The 13,630-nt window shown below is 44.1% G+C and overlaps 1 protein-coding gene across 18 annotated transcripts in view; it reads left to right on the forward strand.

Moving 5' to 3' along the window:
- The window catches only part of TSPAN4 (tetraspanin 4), a 716,150-nt gene that overhangs the window by 554,067 nt on the left and 148,453 nt on the right, over positions 1 to 13,630 (forward strand). For 7 of the 18 annotated variants that reach the window (XM_065594660.1, XM_065594659.1, XM_042862176.2 and 4 more), the window contains one exon: positions 1,815 to 1,959. The exons of the other annotated variants lie outside the window; for them this stretch is intronic. In XM_065594660.1, coding sequence (XP_065450732.1) covers positions 1,858 to 1,959 — 102 coding nt within the window. In that variant the 5' untranslated portion in view covers positions 1,815 to 1,857. The remainder of the gene's footprint in view (positions 1 to 1,814; positions 1,960 to 13,630) is intronic. 18 annotated transcript variants of the gene reach the window in all.

Below are 13,630 nucleotides of genomic sequence, written 5' to 3' on the forward strand. Positions count from 1 at the left end.
TCGAGTGTGATGATCTATTGCAACTTAAAAGAAGGGTAAATATTTGCAATACATCTCTAAAGAGAGAACAAAGCACTTACGGTGTATAGTTATGCTGTTCTAATTTAAGAAGGAAAAAAGGTAAGTTAGACTGACAGTTTAAGTACCAACATCATCATAAACTTAAATGCAAATTTTGTGTCCAAACCTCATCTGCTTTCAGTCCCCAATGGGGGACAGTGTTCCAGTGCCCTTACTACATTTCTTTCTTGCTGGGAAATTGGAGCGCTTCCAGCCTTTTAAATGACCTCATCTTTAATTTTATCCTGCTTTTGGTGTTCTTACTCTCATATATCTAATGCTCCCCAATATTTTTCCTTGGTCTTCGAGACTATAACTTACCTGCCAAAATGTTTCAAACACAACCACAGCTTACCTTTATTACATATAATTGTATTAACCATATGAATATATAATATGGATGGGGGAGGGGAGTAAAGGAGGGGAGGATGACTTATGTTTCATGAGCATTTCCAGTAATTTTAAAGACAAATGAATTTCACTGTTACCAAGATACTTTTTAGCAGAATGCTGCAAAGGTCCAGCATGCTTAACGTAACCTATACTTGGCAGAAAAATGAACAAGCTACTGTACCTTAGGGCTCATGAGCATCACGGAGCTGGACACAATTCAGCTAAATAGCTTTGCTCCCCGGGAGATGATTTTTTTTTTTCACAGCCAGAATAGTTTAAAGTGGCCTTAATGTAAATGAGAGTCAGACTCAGTCTTATTTTCATCCCTGGGGGAATCAAACATGCATTGCTGGACTATATGAACAAAAACCACATGTGTCAGTAGCGGAGCATCCCATACCATGCCCGCACACAGGTACGAAATGACTCGGGGAACCACATCTTAACAATGTGCCCTGTCGACTGCCGCAACAGAACTCCTCTCCGGGGTAAGTCACTGATTCTGGAGCCCTGCAGGCACAGCTCGGCTGACTGCTTCATCTCGTTTTGTGACTTCCCGTGATTGTCCCAGAGCACATGATTGAAACCGATCTCTTCCCGCATCTAAGCCTGGTATCTTTTCCAGGTGCTTTTGCTGTTATCTTGGCATTACAAAGAGCAGGCTTGGTAGAAAAGATTAGCCAGCCTGCTGCAAAGCATGCTAAAAATACTCTGTTCATCACACACCTATTTCCAGTAATAACAGAAGCATAACTCATATAAGAATCAGAATTGAATCTTATTCAAAAACCAGTCTGTGACTGACACAAGAGTTCACAAAACCTGAGAGAGAATTAACTTTTCTTATTGTCCATGAGCTACTGACTTCTTTTATGGGAATGGGGGTGGGGTGAGGGGACAAAATCTGTGCCTCTCTTCCTATAAGTTTGATTCTCAATATAGTCTGATAGAGCATCACAAATATAACACCCATGTGATGCATATGTTTTTCCTGCAAGTCATTTGAGCGTCTCATCCTCCTCCTCTTGTTCTCCAGAGAAAATAGGGGGTGATCTGGATAAACTCCGGTTCTCCCCTCCTGGATTGCCATATGTGCTCTCATGTGCAGTGTGATGCTGGCTCTAGGTTATTCCAAACTCTTAAATCATTTGTGAAAGCAAGAATTGCCAGCAATGCACAGATCTCTCCCATTGTCTCTATTAGCATGGACAGATGCCCATTGTCATTGAAAAGAACAGACCGTGGGAGTACAACAGTCAGTGTGTAGGTATTCGCTTGTGCTGCCAGCACGGAAGCCTGTGCTGCAGCATCCTCACACCTGGTTTTAGTGAGCTTAATCCCACGGCTCTTTCTTCCCATAGGGCAGCAGCTGATTCTTGTGTGTGCCGCTGACTTGGAGGGACCATGTGCACAGACTCTCAGCCTACAGTGGCAGCATGTCCTCCCTCTTGCCGCTCACCCGTCCCTTCTCGAACGGCATCTCCGCATCCTCAGATTGGAGGAGAGGTTGGTAGCAAGAATTAGGGATGGGATTTCCTGCCAGCTTCTCTAGCCAACCAAGCAAGGCTGTGTGAAGGTGAAGAGGCCAGCTCCCCTCTGCCAATCCCCAGACAATCAGGGCTCCACGGGTAGGGCCAACCCCCACAGTAGTGCTGCAGATCTCTGGAGTAGGAGCTCCACAGCAGCTTATGAGAGACACGTCTTCTCAGCAAGCATGTCAAGAGCTGCTGTGATTCAAGTGGAAAACATTCACTTCGCCACAAACATGCCAACATCTGGCTCAATATTTGAACAGTTTTCCAGATGTCTCCCATGCACTAGATTTTTTTTAAAAGGAGTCTCATATTCCTTTTCTAATCTCACCCCAAAGATCCCAGTGATCCAATAATTTATAGTGTTTCATTTAATTGTTCAGCTCATTGGCTGTTGCAAAGTAGCATTGTGTCTCAACATGGGACTCCTTGGGGAGCACAACTTTAAATTGGAGAGAGGAAATAAAAATAACTTATATAGCACTTTCCATTCAAAGATCACCAAGTGCTTTAACAAAGAGGGATGGTGCATTATTGTGATCATGTTACAGATGGGGGAGCAGAGGCACAGAAATGTTGAGGGCCTGATGAATTTAGGTGCTGACCTGTCATGTCCCACTGAATTTAATTGGAGTTTTAGGAGCTCAGGGCTTCTGAAAACCAGTCCCTGAGTGACTTGCTCTGTTTGAAGCATAGAGCCAGTGACAGAGACAGGAGTAGAGCCCATCTGTCTTAATGCCCTTTGGTGTGCTCTAGCCACTAAATGACTCTCTCTAGGCAGGCTACTGCTCCTGAAGTATCATATATTCTCCCCTTCAGACTGTTTCAGCTATAGATGGTGCTTCCCTCTTTGTGTTGCATCTAATTGAGTGTTAAATGGAAATGTGTCAGACTGAGGCCTCTCCTCTATGTATGGCGGGGGGAGGGAGGAGGAGAAACAAAAACAAATTAACTAGATTTTTATGGCCAGCCTCAAAGCCAAGCTGCTCCTATTGTTCTCTGAAAGGCCAGAGTGAAGGTCATGTGATCCTTTGCTTTTTCAGTAAACAGTGAATTTTTTGAAAAACGTGTTTCCTTCTTGTGCTCGTGTGCAATCATGTTGGTGCCGCTTGGTTTAGTCAGTTCATGTTAGCCAGTAATTGTTTCATTACTGTAAAAATGGATGTTGCGTTATTTTTGTGGCCGACAGTGTTCTTGTTTTCTGTGCTGTGTTAGAGGGATGTAATCCCAAATAGGCAATGACTGAGGCATTGTCTATACATGGGCTCAGCTCTGCTTTTAACTATCAGTGGCCAACAACAAGTAAAGCTGCACCAGTACAAACCCCAAGAGTAGACAAGGACAGACACAATTTATACTGGTGAGTTTGTCTTGTTTTCTGTAATAGGTAAGCTCCACCGGAGCAAATTTACAGCTTTCCTTGTCTATACTTGGGGTCTGTACTGATGTAGCTACACCAATTGCTGGTTACCAGTGTTTGAATTCCCAGTATAGAAGAAGCTGATGTGTTGGTGACGACAGTTACATGGGTTCCCTGTATTCTTCCATCTTGGAAGTGATTTATGATGGATGGAGATCTACTAGGGGCTTTTTACTTCAGTATGACAGTTTTGAGTCAACTGGAAAATCACATATGTTTTAGACTTATGTGATTAAAAACATTAGGTGACAAGGTTTCTTTAAAGCTTTTACAACACTTTAGTATAGGCACACTGACATTTTTTTTGCTTTTGTTTTCAAGGCCAAAACTACATTTATGATACAGTCTTTAATTACATGATCACATACTATATTTTCCATAGGCCTCCAGCCCATTCAGTGCACAGGATGGACCTGCATTGGGAGCGAATCAGGGTTATCTGTAGGACCCCAGCCTCATTTGTTGAGGATGTTGGAAGCTGGGGAGTGAATGATGCAGGGGATTGTGGAAAGAGAAGGGATACTTGTCTTATAGTTGCATCAGCTGAATGCTGCCTTGGAGAATTGGATTCAATCCCTTCTTCTGATACAGAATTCCTAAGTGCTGCTGGGCAAGTCATTTAAACCATACTTTTCATAGGTGCTCAATAATTTAATTAGGTGTTCTTCATTTTCTGGGTGCTTGACTTGATATGCTTGGGTTTGATTTGCAGAAGTGCTGAGCACTCTCAACTGCAACTAATGTCAATGGTAATTATGCTTTGGACGTATAAAGTGCGGTATAATGTCACATCCTCTGAAAAATCAAGTCCCAGGTATCTCAAATTGGGCATCCAAAATTCAGTGAATACTTTGGACCTTAATCTCTCTGCCTTGGTTCCCAATCTGGAAAATGGGGTTAATGAGACCCCCCCTTACCTCACAGGGGTGTTGTGACATTAATGTTAATAAAGCGCTCAGATACTGTAGTAATGAATGCCATAGAAAAGGCCACGATAAAATGAATAATTCTGTCCGTAGAGCATGGTTTGAATAGCATTACAGTAAATAAGGCCTAGGGCCATACATTGAATAATGAAGGAAAAACAAAATACTGAACAGCTGCTCATTAACTGAGCATTATTTGTTCTGTGTACTGAAGGAGACAAGGTTCCTGTGGAAAAAAATAGTACGTGATCACATAGGTATTGAGTGTATCAAAATGCATACACACAAGGGGGCTGACTTAAGGTTGCTCAGGCAACCTTAATTCTGGCAATTTCTTAACTTTTGAGTGCTTGATTTTGCAACCTTACATGTTCTTTTAACATAGCATTGTTTGTTGGTTTGTTTTATATATATATATATATTTATTTATACATTTATAAATATTGGCTAGCCTCAACTGCTCTCAATCCAATATTTAGTTGACTAATTTCTTGTCAGCATCTTGGTAGAGAGGTGGGTCTCAAAAGATTTGAAGGAGAAGGGTATAGTGACCTTATGGATCAGTTCATAGAAGCATCCACTTGTAAATGCAGTGTGGAAAGGCCATTGTGGTCAAAGCAGACAAACAGAGGGAGAGAATCAAGTTTGGCATTGTCTGCACTAGGCATTGGCTTTCATAGGCTAGGTCTACACTACCCGCCTGAATCGGCGGGTAGAAATCGACCTCTCGGGGATCGATTTATTGCGTCCCGTTGGGACGCGACAATCAATCCCCGAATCGACGCTCTTACTCCACCAGCGGAGGTGGGAGTAAGCGCCGTCGACAGGAAGCCGCAGAGGTCGATTTTGCCGCCGTCCTCACAGCGGGGTAAGTCGGCTGCGATACGTCGAATTCAGCTACGCTATTCACGTAGCTGAATTTGCGTATCTTAAATCGACTCCCCCCTGTAGTGTAGATGTAGCCATAGATCTTCAGATTTTAAGGTCAGAAGGGATCGTTATGACCCTCTTGTCTAACTTCCTGCATAATGCAGGCCACAGAACCCACCCAGTGATGGCTTTCTGCCAGCTACCCAAAATGGCATGCTGGTAAGGCATTTGTTAGTTATCACTCCTAAAATATACAAGGCGGTTCAGTCAATATATGCAGAGAAGAGACAACAAATAGATGACAAATAGTGTGTTAGGAAGTAGGAGGCAATTTGGTAATTCCACCTCTTTCGCTTAGAACTGTTCAAAATCTCCTATTGCTAGTCAGAGGAGACGATTAGGATATTTAGTCCTTTTGGATGAACTCTGTTTGAAGGAGGAAGAATATGGTGTCACATGGTAAATTCGGACAGAAGTGAGGATCCAGACATTGGGGCTGTATAGAAGGTGAGGGAAGGGGTGTGGGAGAAGAGAATGATTTGATACGTGGCTTGGATGGATCAGGTGGGTGGATCAGAATCAGTGTTGACAGAGCATCCGTAGTTAGCAATTGCGGATACTTAGATGGTGCACTAGTGTCCAGCTGAAATCTGGGAGTCTTCAAAAGCCTAAAGTTAAGCCTGGAGATGGTTAAAAACCTGTGGCAACATTGCAAAGGGCTTCCGCAAAATGTGCAGTGCCAGTTCCCTGAGGAATTGATAGTGCTCCCATGAAGCAACTTTCTCCATTATCTTCTGAGGGAAAAGTGGTGCCTGTTTGGTGGGAGCGCATGGCTCTATTCTGTACCTGGCCCTGCATGAGCTTCAGTCTAGTGCTTTCATGGAGCATTGTTTGCAACTGAATGAGTGCCCTGTATTACAACCCCACCTGCAACATAGGGTATGTGCCATTTGTTCTTGCTTCTCCTCCACCTTCCATAGCTCTGCCATCACCCTCAGCCTGCTGCCCTGCAATCACTTGGATATCTCCATTCCCTGATGCTATTTTGTTGTTGAGGCAGGCAATGGGTCCCTTAAAATTCACTTTTCACGCGGGACCTGATTTTTATGGCTAATTCTTCTGTAAAGAAATGAGCTGCAGAGAAGAGCTTTGCACATTAAGGAACCTGATGAATTATGCATGAGGCACAGCAGTCTGGTACAGGCAGTGTCTTTTTTAGGAGAGAAAGAGAACAATATTAACAATTTACGCCATGCACTACCTCTAATTTTTTTTAGGGAAGCAATAATGTTGGCTGATAGGTTGGGAATGAGTCATGTGACTCCTCCTTTGGCCCCTTAGGGTCTATAAAAAGATATTTGGTAACAGGGAACGGAAGAGCAGTTTGAGCAAAATGCAGGAGAAGGGAGGAAAAGGGAAGGACACAGCAACTCTGCAAGTCATTTGGCAGAGCTGTGCGAAAGAACAGTAGAGTCGGGCCCAGGTTGACGGGTCTGTGCATGTGCATTAATCTCATCCATGTAATGGGCTGTACGTCCGACAGAGAAATTGGTGCGTAGACGTGCTTGATTCTACCACATCTATTGAAACTGTAGGCAAAGACGAAGGGATAAGGGGGACAATGAGAGGAAACAATTGATAATATGACTCTGTAGGGCCACGTTGATTAAAGAAAATTAAAATGACAAAATCCCGGCACAGTGCTTCCCTGATGAGCATGTTTTGTGTGTGGCAGCTGACTGCTGACAGCTCCTGGCTGCAGCTGAGTTCATTTTTTGTGGGAGGCAGTTAGCTGTTTACTGCAGGTGATGCTGTATGGGTGACTAGATGAAATGACCTAGAGGTAAATTCTCCAGTCCTGTGTCACCCCACAGTACAAAGAGATTAGTTTCCTGCTTGATAACAAGTCACTACTGCATACAGACCTGCCAGACTTTCCACACATTGGCAATACTAGTGTGTGGGAGCTCAGTTGCTCACATAACATTTCACGGTTCTGTGTCTCCACGGCAGCACCTCTCCTTATTTTACTTGTGGCTACTTGTCAGAGGTAAATTAAACACCTTGCTAGGAAAAGGCCACCTCTGACAGCGTTCAAAGAGGTCTGTGTCATTGAATCACCCCTTCATAGTAATAATAATATTTTGCACTTCTATAGGAGCTGTCATTCCCCAGCTTAAAGTGGTCTGCAAAATTACGCCTCCCAATACTCCTGAATGGTGTGAGAATATTGTTGGACTGTGTTTATGGATGAGGAAACTGACATGCACAGAGGTCAAGAACAGTGTTTTCTAAAGCTTTAATTACACTTCTACCCCGATATAACGCTGTCCTCGGGAGCCAAAAAAATCTTACCGCGTTATAGGTGAAACCGCGTTATATCGAATTTGCTTTGATTCACCGGAGTGCGCAGCCCCGCCCCCCGGAACACTGCTTTACCGCGTTATATCCGAATTCCTGTTCTATCGGGTCACGTTATATCGGGGTAGAGGTGTAATTTTGGGAACCTCTGTTTCTAGGTACCCAACCTGAGATGCCTTAAGACTTGCTTGAGAGAGGTGCTGAGCACCTGCAGCTCCCAGCTGATGTGACTTCAGCTATTGTGCTTGGCCCATAGAAAGCCAGAATGTCTCTCACATTGAGTGCCCGGCAAAATCAGAGTCTGCTCTTAAAAATGTTGGTGGAAGTGACTTCTCCAAGCCAAGTGAATCTGAGGCAATATTGTAAATTGCCTTGACCCCTCCTTCTTTATACATGTTATTGTATATGGCATGAGCTTGTTTCACGTATCCCACTCCCCCTATCTCCACCTGCATTCCCTCCCCTCTTATTAGGGGTCTAGTATTGGAACCTGTGTTCATGTTATATACAAGTTGTTTTTCAAACTTTTCAATTCCTGTCTGGTACAAATAGATCTTGCTTTATTTTGGCCTCATAAATGGCACCCTGATGCAGAGAAAAACCCCGTGGAAAAACAAATACAAAGCCAGAGAGCTGTTCAGGTTTAGTTGGGTTCTTGCAGATCCATAGTGCACAGCTCTCCTTGATATTAAAATTCTGATTTGAATGATTATAAACCAGTTAAGAACATTCATCCAGTTAGAGCACTTTATTGGCTATAAGTTGCCAAAGTTTAGATTCAGGATATAAAATGCCTTGTGCACACGCAACATAAAATCTCACTACTATCTTTTCCGCCAGAGCTCACTGAATTGTTCCACTTTACATTTACCGCTGTGTATGTGCAAAGAATTAAACCATCCTTCTTAACTGTAAACAGTAAACTACATAGTGTTCTCTAATTGTTTTTCTTTTTGGCAAAACTACTTTATAACGTAATTATGCATGTGCCCAGGGGTATATAGAATTGAATTATAGAGTCTGCTTCCCAGCACTCCCACCTCCGCTCAAACACCCCATAATTCAACTATAGGCCCCCCTTGGGAATCATATAATTATATAAGAGTAAGATAGGAAGAGTTAGCTCAAGATGCTCACTTATCTCCAGAGCCCCGTCTTGTTCGTAAGGTTGGGTTTTTAAAAATAATTATTTGTTCCTTTCCAAAATGGAAGGAATTCAAGTGAATTCCTATGAATATGGATGCCGTCTCCTCTCCAGAGATGAAAAATCATGACATCCCTCTGCACACCAAGAAATGAGACATAGTGTTTGTGGGAAATGTTCTTAAAGGTAGTGAATCACCTTCTTGCTACAGGTAGCCCCTCCCCCAGTAAAAGAAGAGGAAATAAGTGTGAATGACATTAGATATAATGAAAGCGCCTCACTGAAAAGGCAGCTTTTAATTCTCAAATTGCCTTCTTTCTTTGATGACGGTTTTTTGCGCTTTCCCCTTAATTTCTGCAACACTGTGTGAAAGACGCAAGATGTCTTTAGTATTTTTGTACAAGACATCCTGGCAGTAGTGACTTACTGCTGGCGGGAGAAACTAAGGCCTGGTTCACACACAAAGTTGCATCGGTTTAATGAAAGATATGCTTTTACAAAAGGTTTAAGTTAAGCAGAGGCAAAACTGTGTGTGCACAGTCTTAATTTAATTAATACTTGGCTGATTTCATTTTCCCATGCAATCTGATCTATTTAAAAACCTGGCTTATAACCAATTTTAATTAAACCAGTGCAATGTCTGGGTATAGACAAGGTCAAAAGCTTTCATCCTTTCTTCCTCACCTCACTCATACCCACGGGTTCTATAGCCCACTGAGGGCTAAGGGCCCCATTCATCATCACCCTGTAGTCATTCGCACTAGTGCATAATGAGTGCAGTGCACTCCCTGATCTTTGCCTGGTGTAAATGACTGTACAGAGCAACAGTGAATTTGCCCTAAGGGTATGTCTACATTGCAGTTAGACACCAGCTGACTCGGGCTTGTGGGGCTCACACTAAGGGGCTGTATGACGGGGTGTACCTACCCTGCACCAGCCCCGAAAGGGTTAACTGTGCTTCGCAGGCTGAGGAAGCCCCTCCCCTCAGCCTCCAGGCTGAGGATGCCCAGCAGAGTTGGAGTATAAAAGGAGGCAGCCCAGTTCAGTCTAGGCAGGCTGCTGAAGGAAGAGAACACAGACTGCAGGCCCTCTCCAGGGAGCGGCTGCAGGCCCCGACCTCAGGAGCAGAGGCCTAGACGGACTCCAGACTACTTGACTGGAAGAGACCACGCCAGTGGGAGCTGGGCCATTGGAGACCTCAGACACCTGGGGAAAACACAGAGCTTCACCGAGGGAGAAAGGGGAGGAGCAGTCCAGAGGGCTTAGAATCTTCTCTGGTAAGAGGAAGTGAGAACTGGTCAGCGTGTTTCAGGAGGATCTTCGCTGACTCGGTGGTGAGCACCATCGCCAGGGCCCTGGGCTGGGACTCAGAGGAGCAGGGAGGGCCCAAGTCCCTCTCCCCTGGGTGCCACACTCCCCTAAGTGGGTGTCCCACTCTCCCAACTGGCCAATAGGCCACACAACCCCACAGAGGTGGACTACCCTATTGACTCCGACATTAGGCCATGCTGCCTGAGCTGAAGGGCTGTTTATTAACTCTGGCCATTGGGCCCCGCTGCCCTGAATGAAAGGGCCACTTATAGACCCTAGCCATTAGGCCATGTTGCCCTGAGTGAAAGGGCTGTTTATTGACTCTAGCCACTAGGCCGTACTACCATGTTTGTAGTCAGGGTCACAAACAAGGACCTGACAAACTGCTGTTCAGCTCTTTTTCCCTTCTTCACCCCATACATGACCCATTCCCCGTGACGGGGTGTACCTACCCTGCGACAGGCTGTTTAATGGTGGTGTAGACACTCGGGGTGCATCCCAAGCTCTGGGACCACACAAGAGGAATGGGTCCCAAAACCCAGGCATCTGCCTGAGCCCAAACATCTACACTGCCATTAAACAGCCCCTTAGCCCAAGCCAGTTGGCATGGGCCAGCTGAGGGTTCCAATACCCTACGTTTCTATTGGAACTGAGAAATGGAGAATGTGTCTAAGTCAATTCTTCTTGAGCCAGAGTGATACCCAGATTAGTTCTGCATGTCCCTTTAGGGTCATTCCAACCTGCTGCTCCTGTCTATGTTAAGTGGGATTTAGGGCTTTTTTATCAGCTTCTGAAGACTTTATTCCAACCCCCCCTACGCTTTTTAATAAATATGTTTATTTATTTACTTGTGAAGTTGTGCCCAGAGGAAGCAGATGAGATCCTGGTATTTTACCCAACTAGGTTGGCTTAGATTTACAGTAATCTGGCCAGGCCCTAGACAAAATCCTTCTTTCCTTCCCAAGCACGACATCAATCCAAAATAAGGTTCCCATCATGCCAGCTACTCCAAATGGGCAGACTCCTATGTACGTGCAGAGCCACATTGAAATCAGTGAGGGGCCCCCTGGGGGCACAGAGATCCACTTACATTGAACAGTTTACCAGATCAGGTCGTAAACGTCTTCCCCCTCTGGCATAAAGGCAAATCAAAACACAGCTCCAGAATACATGGAACTAGTTTGCCTCCCTCATCTACAACAGCCAGGCTTCCTTTATCTTTTTCCGACTTACAAATCAGTGGCTCCTCATTGCCTGATACTTTTTGGCTGTCTGGACCTCCCTGCCTGGTCCAGGACTTCTGTAGATCAGAAAAGATTTTTTTTCATAGGTTACCTCTGCTTGGATGTGTCCCCCAGTAGCCAGACAGTCATGCCACCAAACTAAATGCCAATGCCTCACGCAAAATGGGAATGCCCTGCTCTAAGCATTAATGTGCACTTCTCTTGGAATCCTTTGGACCCTCATGCAGTGTCTTAGGAGCCTTCTTTATTCCCTCCATTAGTGGGGAGCAACTCCCAAAGATGACACAAGTCTCATTACTTGCTGAGAAGCAACCTATTCCCCTTTCTTTTATTTGACTGTAAAGGGGATGAAAATGATTTGCCTAAACAGGCTTCCTTTGTTCATCCTTCCTGCCCTCCTCTCCAAAAAATAATTACCGAGTTCTTTACCTAAAACCCATTCAAACAAAAGAAGTCCTGAATCCATATCAATCACCACCCCATTTAATTTTTCAGATGCTGCTTGATTAAATTGCTGCATAGACTCATCCTTTCTTTGATAGCAACCGGTGAATGCCTTGCATTGAACTCAAACAGAGAAGTAATAAAGTGCTTTCTGTCGCAGGTGCTCCCCAAAGCACCAGACACAACACAAGTTATTAAAAAAAAAAACCAAAGAAAGTGAACTGCTATAAACTGTGTATTGGAAAAAAAATGTCCGGGGAAAGGAGAAGATTTACATTTCTTCTCCTCAATTATAAAAGCAAATATATCTTCATGGAGGGTATTTCAAAGTCAAAAAGAAATGTACAACATCGCATGGCTCCTGGCAAGTCAATAATTGGCTCTCTAGGGATACTGCCACTACATGGCAAACAATCTCCTACCCCCCAGAATACTTCCATCAGCATACAGTGGACTGTATTGTCTGGAATGAGTGGGCTAGCGAAACCACGTAATATACCAGAGTTAATCCATTGCCATCGAATTTTGAATCTTCCCTGTTGCATTGACATCCGTGTTTAAGGCCTTGTCCACATGCAGACTTTGCACCAGATTTAACTAAATGTGTACATCTGACCTAATTTAGTTAAACCAGTGAGAACTGCTCTGTGGATGCTCTCTCTAAAATCAGTTTTAAAACACTTTATATTGATTTAGCTTCAGTCCTTTTCTTCACTAAGAAAAAAGGCATGTTTTTTGCTCATGTTAGCTAACACATAGTAAGTAACATGAGGTAAAATCCTAGCGAAGACAGAGTAGTTTATTTTCACATGTGTTAGCAGGTCAGGGTCAAGATTATGCGGGAGCCTAGGGTTAACCTCAATCTGCTAAAACACGTGAAAACTACAAACGGCCTTGTCTTCTCTAGGATTTTACCTGATGTTAGTTACCACTTTAGCTACCACAAAGTACAGACACACACCCCTACCCCCCAGTATGGACGCAACCTCCATCAGCAAGGAATCAGCTCAAGCTAAATCAATATAAACCAGTTTTAAACCAAGTGTCCACTCAGGGGTTTGTATCAGTTTAACTAAATCAAAATAAAAATCAATTTTAGTTAAACTGGTGTAAGTTTCTGTGTAGACAAGACCTAACTTCAACACTGGTGCATGCCACAATGTTAACGTACATCAACATGACCACCTATTACCATGGAGATCACACAATCTGAATTGCTTACTTGAAGCTGGTGTTTTTGTGGATATTAGGGCAGTTGAATGTGATGAGGCGGTACTTCTTCATTCGGAGCAGTCCCGTGTTAATGCTGCATTGAGGAAGGAGATAGTTTAGTAATTAAAGCACAAGACCAGGAGCCTGGAGACATGGTTTCCATTCCTGGCTCTGCCAACAGACATCCTTCCATCTCACCTCTTCTATACCTCACTTTCGCATCTGTAAAATGGGGATAATGTTACCTGCCTCACACATGTTTTGTGAGGCTAAGTTAATTAATGTTGGTAAAGCACTCAAACTACAACTGCAATAAAAAAGCAAAATATGCTATGACTGCGGGCTTTTCTTTACTACCGGGGTAAGTCGACCTAAGTTATGCTACTCCAGCTATGTGAATATAGTAGCTGGAGTCGACATAGCTTAGGTCAACTTACCCCGGTGTCTTTGCTGTGCTGCATCAACAGGAGACCCTCTCCGGTCGACTTACCTTACTCCTCTCATTCCGGTGCAGTACTGGAGTTGACTGGAGAACGCTCTGCCATCGATTTAGCAGGTCTTCACTAGACCTGCTAAATCGACACCCGTTGCATCGATTGCAGCAGCGTCGATCTCCCCAGTAGTGAAGACAAGCCCTTAGTCCAGGGGTAGGCAAACCTATGGCACGCATGCCGAAGGCGGCACGCGAGCTGATTTTCAGTGGCACTCACACT

The sequence above is a fragment of the Chrysemys picta genome, chromosome 4 (genome assembly GCF_011386835.1).
Source record: "Chrysemys picta bellii isolate R12L10 chromosome 4, ASM1138683v2, whole genome shotgun sequence".
NCBI lineage: Eukaryota > Metazoa > Chordata > Testudines > Emydidae > Chrysemys > Chrysemys picta.